A 7624-nucleotide genomic window follows, 5' to 3' on the forward strand; every position below is an offset into this window, starting at 1 on the left:
AGTGCCTTAACCACTAAGCCCCAATTACTTATTGCACATTATTAGGAACTGCACAATCTCCCAACCTTTAGAATCAGATTGGCCACCACCACTCATATTTTTTACTCCAAATTATTTTTGCTAGTTCTTAGCAACTGCTAACAATGCAACTCTGTGGTCCAGGCATACTGGCACAGATCTGTAATCCCAACACACAGATGCTTGAGTTCAAAATCATCCTGGGTTACATAGCAACACCCTGTCTCAAAAAAGCCAAGCCAAAACCAAACTAAACCAAAGATAGGACATTATTCAAAGAGATTCAGCGCCATCTAATGTTGAAACTGGATCATTTGGAATTAGTAGTTTGTAGGTCACCTGTGCTTTTTTCCAAAATTTAAAATATTTCACTGAACTGCTCTGAGTTTGCCATAGCATCTCAGGTGTTCCAGAAGTTTGGAAACATTTCATTTAACCTACTGGGATCCTACCAGGCAAGTGCCTTTAACCCTGAATCATCTCTCCAGCAATTGTCATTTTCAAACAATGTTAAAATAAAGATCTTTCCCCATGTATATTTTTAGTTTTGAGACAGGGTCTCACTCTAGCCCAGAATGACCTGGAATTTACTATGTGAATTCCTCAGACTTGAGGCTGGCCTTGACCTCAGATACCCTTCTACCTCTGCCTCCTGAGTGCTGGAATTAGTGTGTGACACCAATCCCAGTTTTCCCCAAGTGTATTTGCACAACCACTAGTTTACCCAACTCGTTTTAATTACATGCCCGTTAATGCCAGAAACTATGTGAGATACTAAGGAGACCAAGGTAACAACATTCTGTGAAAACAGCAAGAAACCAAAATACTAATTGTTTTAAGAGTGTATAATTAAGTAAAATAGTGGGCAAGGGGTTACAGAATACAGGATGCTATTTAAACAGGTGGTCAGGGTAGAGATTTTAACAATGTGACACCTGAATACAGAACACAATGACGTGAAGAAACAGGTATGTGGGGCTGGAGGGATGGCTTAGCGGCTAAGGTGTTTGCCTGCAAAGCCAAAGGACCCAGGTTTGATTCCCCAGGACCCACATTAGCCAGATGCACAAGGGGGCACATGTGTCTGTAGTTTGTTTGCAGTGGCTGGAGGCCCTGGCGAGCTCATTCTCTCTGTCAAATAAATAAAAAAAAAATAAATAAAATATTTTTTTTAAAAAGAAATAGGATATGTGGATGTCCGCAAGCAGTGGGAGAAATGAATAATAAGGTCCTTGAGGCAGGAATAAGCTTGTGGTGCTAAAAGAGAAGCAGGTTAAGCTAGGCATGGTGGCACATGCCTATAATTCCAGCACTTGGGAGGCTGAGGTAGGAAACTCATAGTGACCTTGAGGACAGCCTGGGCTAGAGAGAGAGACCCTGCTTCAGAAAAGAGACAAGCAGGTCAGACTAACTAAAAGAAAAACAGGGAGCACACTGGTAATGAGATGAAGACAAGGACAGGAAATCAAAGGGCCTCAGAATAAGGAGTCTGGATGGATCCTCCGGAGAGGATTCCATTCCACACAAGGGACATGAAAGTATCTACCTTAGAAGATAACTAAGGACCTAGGACTACTGCAAACTGTGAAAAAAAGTGGTGGAATGGAATGGTAGGGTGAAGAGGTAAAGATGCTCAGAAATAGCTTGATTCTGAGCATACTCTGAAAGGTATAATAGATTAGCAAATGGATTGTGTGGGAAAAAAATTATTATGGGGCTGGGTATACAGCTCAGTTGGTATACTGTGTGCACACACACGCGCGCGCACACACACACACACTCCCCTTTGGGTTTGTTCCCTAACACTTAACCTGGTGGTGGCACAGTGGAGGAAGGAGGATTAGAAGTTCAAGGCCATCCTCAGTAACATAGTGAACTCAAGGCCATTCTGGTATTCATGAGAACTGTCTAAAAAAGTAACAAAGAGAAGCAGAGGGGAGAGATAAGGAGAGGAGAGAGGGACAGCAAGAAGGAAAGAGAAGGGGAGCAGGTAAAGAAAAGGGGTGTGTGGGGGGAAACAACCAACCAAAGCTGGCTTTTAGGTTCTTGGCCTGAGCAACCAGATTCAGAAGCCATTTCCTGAACCAGGTTAAATGGGAAGGACATGTTCTAGGATTATGAATTTTTAGTATAGTACTATTGGGTCAAAGAATGCACATTATTAAAAAGACTAACAGGACTGGGGAGATGGCTTAGCAGTTAAGGCACTTGCCTGCAAAGCCTAAGGACCCACATTTGATTCTCCAGGTCTCACGAAAGCCAGGCACACAAGGTGGTGCATGCGTATGGAGTTTGTTTGCTAAGGACCCAGGTTTGATGGCCCAGGACCCATGCTAGCCAGATGCACAAGGGGGCGTACACATCTGGAATTTGTTTGCAATGGCTGGAGGACCTGGCATGCCCACTCTCTCTCTCTGTCAAATAAATAAAGATTTAAATAAATAAAATAAAATAAAATAAATTTAAAATTTTCATTTGGTAAAAATTTTTTTTAAAAATTAAAAAAAATTTCATTTGGAAGGCAGAGGTAGAAGGATTGCCATGAGTTGAAGGATGGCCATTGAGTTGAAGGCCACCCTGAGACTACATACATAGTGAATTCCAGGTCAGCCTGGGCTAGCATAAGACCCTACCTGGAAAAACAAAGCTGGGTGTAGTGGTGCACACTTTTAATCCCAGCACTCAGAAGGCAGAGGTAGAAGGAATGCTGTAAGTCTGAGGCTACCCTGAGACTACATGGTGAATTCCAGGTTAGCCTGGGCTACAGTAAAACCCTACCTCTGAAAACCAAAAAAAAAAAGAAGAAAAAAAAAATAGAATGATCTCCAAAATGCCTACTTACAGCAATGAAATTTTTTTATTATTTATTTATTTATTTGAGAGCGACAGACACAGAGAGAAAGACAGATAGAGGGAGAGAGAGAATGGGCGCGCCAGGGCTTCCAGCCTCTGCAAACGAACTCCAGACGCGTGCGCCCCCTTGTGCATCTGGCTAACGTGGGACCTGGGGAACCGAGCCTTGAACCGGGGTCCTTAGGCTTCACAGGCAAGCGCTTAACCAATAAGCCATCTCTCCAGCCCCAGCAATGAATTTTTTTTACCAATAATGTATAACCATGTTTATTTCTCAATGTCTTGTCAGCAGGGAAAATCAGACTATGAAAAACCTTTTAAAATGAAAAATGTTCTATTAGTAAGCACTTTATTGAACAGTTGTTCAAGTTCTGTCAAGTGCCAATTCATACTCCTTATCCATCTTTACCCATTCTTCTGTTAGATGTGTTCTGTTAGTGTATTAACAAATCTAACCAAACCAGGATTAGAAATGTACTCAGAAGGCTGAGGTAAGAGGATCACCAATTTCAGGCCAGCCTGCACTACACAGTGAGACCTTGTTTCAAAACACAGAAGCTGGGCACAGGTGTGTAACTCACACACATGAACATACACATACATGCACACTATATGCATACACAAGATTAAAAAGGCAAACAAGGGTTGGGGATGTGTTTGGTTAGAGCATTTGCTTACCATCATAAGAAGGCTGGCTTTGATTCCAGCAACAACAAAAAATTCACCTTTAATCCCAGCACTTGGAGGGCAGAGGTATAAGGATCACCCTGAGTTTGAGGCCAGCCTGAGACTACAGAATGAATTCCAGGTCGGCCTGGGCTAGAGCAAAACACTACCTGGAAAAACCAAAAAACAAACAAAACAAAAAATTCCACCTTAACCGGGCTTGGTGGCCCATGCCTTTAGCCCCAGCACTTGGGAGGCAGAGGTAGTAGAATCACCGTGAATTCGAGGCCACCCTGAGAAGCAGAGTGAATTCCAGGCCAACCTGGGCTAGAGTGACACTCTACCTCGAAAAAACAAAACAACACACAAACAAAAAATCAGCCTTGCCTTAAACATACTAAACAGTATTTCCCAATTTGGTTTTTAGCTTTGTCCATGGAGCCTGATATACAGAAGTGGCTTTTATTTTTAAGTAGTGAAATCTGCCTTGCTCTTTCTTGTACATACAAAGCTTGGCTCATTTAAGGTTTACCATAAAATTTAACATAACTTAATTCATTACTATAGTTTCTTCTCTGGTATCAGCCCATCAAAAGCCTTTTGCATTTTTTAATACTTTGATTTAGCCATTAATTCTATCTGTAGTTTATTCTGTGGTAGTATGTGAGGTCTGAAGTTCTGAGTCCTGATACAGCTAAGCCCTTTCTTCTAACAGGATTCCTCCTTCTAGAAGCATTGCTGGGCTGGAGAGATGGCTTAGTGGTTAAGGTGCTTGCCTGTGAAACCTAAGGACCTAGGTTTGATTCCCCAGTACCCACGTAAGCCAGCTGCACAAGGTGACAATGCATCTGGAATTTGTTTGCAGTGGCTGGAGGAAGCACACCCATTCTCTATCTGTCTCTTTCTCTCTCAAATAAATGCCATTCATATATATATACACACACACACATATATGTTTACATATTTGTATGCATATATATTAGCAACATTTCTATTATTTCTACTGAAGTCCATTAGAAAAGTCCAAGACATCAAAAACTCTAAGACTACCCTCCTTTCTGGTTTCTCCTGTATCCATACGTATGCAGTTCCCATTGTCTCTTCAGAGAGCAACTGTTAAGTATGTGTGTATAAAAATTAGTGCCATTCTCCTGCTTTTGTCTACTGACTTCTTACTGAAACCAGAACTAAATCCTGACTCCTTACCATGATTTACAACATCCTGGAAAAAACAACAACAACAAAAAAAAATTGGCTGATTTGGAATTCACTATGTAGTCTCGAACTCATGGTGATCCTACCTCTGCCTCCTGAGGGCTGGAATTAAAGACGTGTGCCTCTTCAGATTATTTTGTAACACATTTACCTGTGTCATTGGCCATTCAGCCTCTAGATACACCAAGTTCATTTATCCCTCAGTTCATAAGCACTTGTTTCCTCAGCTTTCTTTGTTTTTCAAGGTAGGGTCTAGCTCTAGCCTAGGCTGAGCTGGAATTCAATATGCGGTCTCAAGTCCTCTGCCATTCTAATTACTCCAGCCCTCCCACCTCCCCCCAAAATCCTTGCCCCACAATCTATGGCTTAGATGACTGATGCTTTTTCATCACCCGGATGTCACCTCCACAAACAGGACTTCCCAAGTGAAGTAGCTCCAATTCAGTGACTTTAACATTTTTTTATTTTTTGTATTTTTTTAAAATTTTATTAACTTATTTTATTTTATTCTAGGCACTTGTCACTAACTTATATTGTTCATTCGTTTACTTTTATTGCTGATTATTGGTCTTCTCTGCTCTTTTCCACAGAAACTGCTCTAGAAAGCAGGGGGTCTTTGCTTACATTACTCAGTGTATCCTACAAGCCTGTTGACAGTCACATAACAGGCAGTCCCGTTTATGTAGAAAAGGGGGGGGAACCCTAGGGGTGGGTTTCCTAGCCAAACTTGCAAAGATACCCCCTTCCCTGGACTCATTTCATGTCGTCGAACGTCGGAAATTCTCATCCCCTCTGCCAGCCGGGCACCTATCTCGGATAAAGCTTGCTTTAAAAACACTGGCCAAAACTTAATCCTGGGAACTTGGAGGCCGGCTTCCCACACGACCTCGGCGACCCTAACCCATCCTTCTCTGCGGGTCGCCCGCAGGCAGCACAGCAACAAGTGCCAGGTTTCCGACAACCACCGACATCAGCGCACTGAAGGGCAGCGCAGCTTACCAACTCATCCGGACTCAGGACTCCAAACTGCACTCTCTTGATGGTGCGCAGCGGGCATGCGCTGTCCCCGGAGGGGGGGCCGCCCCCGTGCATGGCGAGGCAGGCGCGCTGCGCAGGCGCAAACCTCGCTACAAAAAGCCTGCGCCACCTCCGCCTAGGTGCTCAGACCCCGTCCGGGCGGCCGCCGAGAAAGACCTCGGCGAGCTGACAGGGAAAAGGCCGGAGGAGGGAAAGGTGGGGGAGGAGAGGAAGGGGGGGGAGAACGGAAAGAAACCCTTTCCGGAGATATTTTTTTTTCGACTCCCAAATAAAAACAGGGGGAGGGGAAGGGAGGAAAGGAGAAGGTTTGGGGGAAGAGGAGGAAGAAAAGGGGTGACGAATAAATAAGTAACCGGACTCCTGAACGGCAGAAGTTACGGCAGTTTGTCTCTCCCCCTTCCGGGAGCCGCCTTCTTCTCCAACCGTCCCGGCCGCGCTCTCGGCGCTTCTGAGGAGAGAACTGGCTGCACGACGCCTTTTATAGACTCGCCCCAAGGCTCCGCCCCTTCCTTTCCCGCCCTCCTTTGCGCTACGGGGCTGCCGGCGCCCGCCCGCACGGAGCCGCGGCGCGCTGGACTTGTGGAGCCTGCCCCGAATGCTCCGAGGCGGTCTCCTTGGACACGGCGGGAGGGAGCTTTCGCGATCCCGCCGCCTTCCCAACCCCCCACCTCGCCGATTGTTGTCGCACTGAGGGCCAAGCTTCGCAGAGTCGAGGATCAAGTTAGGCCATCTTTATTCTACTTCGGAGTACAGGTTCATTTCTCAGTTGGTGTCTCATGAAAATCCAACCCCCCCCTCCCCAGCTGGAAAATGGTCCGTTCCCCGAATCGGTAATGAAGGCGGGGTTAAGTCAGGTACTCCTGAGCGGGTTCCGGGCCGCAGCGGAGGCGGCGGCAGGGAGTACTGGAGGCCGTCCTTAATCATGAATATTCAGCCACTCGCTGAATATGCATGAACGAACCAAGATGGCGAGTCCAGTCGATTGTCTGGAAGTAGCTTGTTGTCGGTAGAGCGACCTTCCTGGGTCTCTTCGTGGAGAGCTGCAGGAAGCCATCCCTGGTCCTGGGATCCTCCGACCTGAGCCTCTCCGAATGCTCTCAGCTCCGAGGCCCGTTCCGGAAGGAGGTTGGTTGCTGCCTAAGGAGAGATCACCGGGCTGCGACAATCTGAGAAAAGCAAGATTAAGCCCCGGGAGACTTCTGGAAGTCCTGGGGAATTTGTGATTAAGGAATCAACATTACAGAAAATCCCTCACCTTGTATTTCAGACAAAATAGGCTGGGGGTGGGAGGGGTCCAAGGGATTCACCTGTAAGAGTGGACTTCCACTCTCCCTCCAAAGCAGAGATGGCACGAACCGCACAGCCACATTGAATCATTGAATGATCCTTGTTTGATGTCAGCGTCACGTCACCACCCCAAAGGGAAGCACTACCACGAGGAAAGAAAAACATCGCCCAGGCGGAAAAGGAGCACTCCTCCTCCCCCAGGGCAGCTGCTGACTGTTTGCTTGAACTGGTGTTCAAGTGCATCACTGTGCTCTTTTCTTTGCTGCCCAGGGAAATACTTCCCTTGGCCCACTGCCAACCTTCCTCAGCCCCTTGGATCTGAGACCCTTATTCCTAGGATCCAGGCTAAACTCCATATCCCTTGGTCCTCCATGTTTGTTTCAAATCTTCCAGGTATTCCTCTCCACTGTCCAGGCACCCTTGAATGTGAGGGGTGTCCCTCCCCACACCAGCTCTTTGCCAGGCACTCGTCTCCAATGTTTGTATTCCAGTCTTTCCTTCTATTTACCCTTGCCCTCCCTCCCCAACCCCCAGCCTCTCAAGTACG

General features: G+C 46.1%; 1 protein-coding gene and 1 long non-coding RNA gene across 2 annotated transcripts in view; both read right to left on the bottom strand.

The window, feature by feature from the left end:
* The window catches only part of Polr2a (RNA polymerase II subunit A), a 28033-nt gene extending 21783 nt beyond the window's left edge, over positions 1-6250 (bottom strand). The window contains exon 1 of the mRNA XM_004669230.2: positions 5752-6250. Coding sequence (XP_004669287.1) covers positions 5752-5844 — 93 coding nt within the window. The 5' untranslated portion in view covers positions 5845-6250. The remainder of the gene's footprint in view (positions 1-5751) is intronic.
* Positions 6251-6506: 256 nt separating this feature from the next.
* LOC123453529 lies at positions 6507-7516 on the bottom strand. The gene is made up of 2 exons (XR_006632876.1): positions 7046-7516; positions 6507-6927 (listed from the first exon to the last, which is right to left on the bottom strand). It is a non-coding gene; the product is annotated as an uncharacterized LOC123453529 (long non-coding RNA).
* Between the last annotated feature and the right edge of the window lie 108 nt (positions 7517-7624).

The sequence above is a fragment of the Jaculus jaculus genome, chromosome 12 (assembly GCF_020740685.1).
Source record: "Jaculus jaculus isolate mJacJac1 chromosome 12, mJacJac1.mat.Y.cur, whole genome shotgun sequence".
Lineage (NCBI taxonomy): Eukaryota > Metazoa > Chordata > Mammalia > Rodentia > Dipodidae > Jaculus > Jaculus jaculus.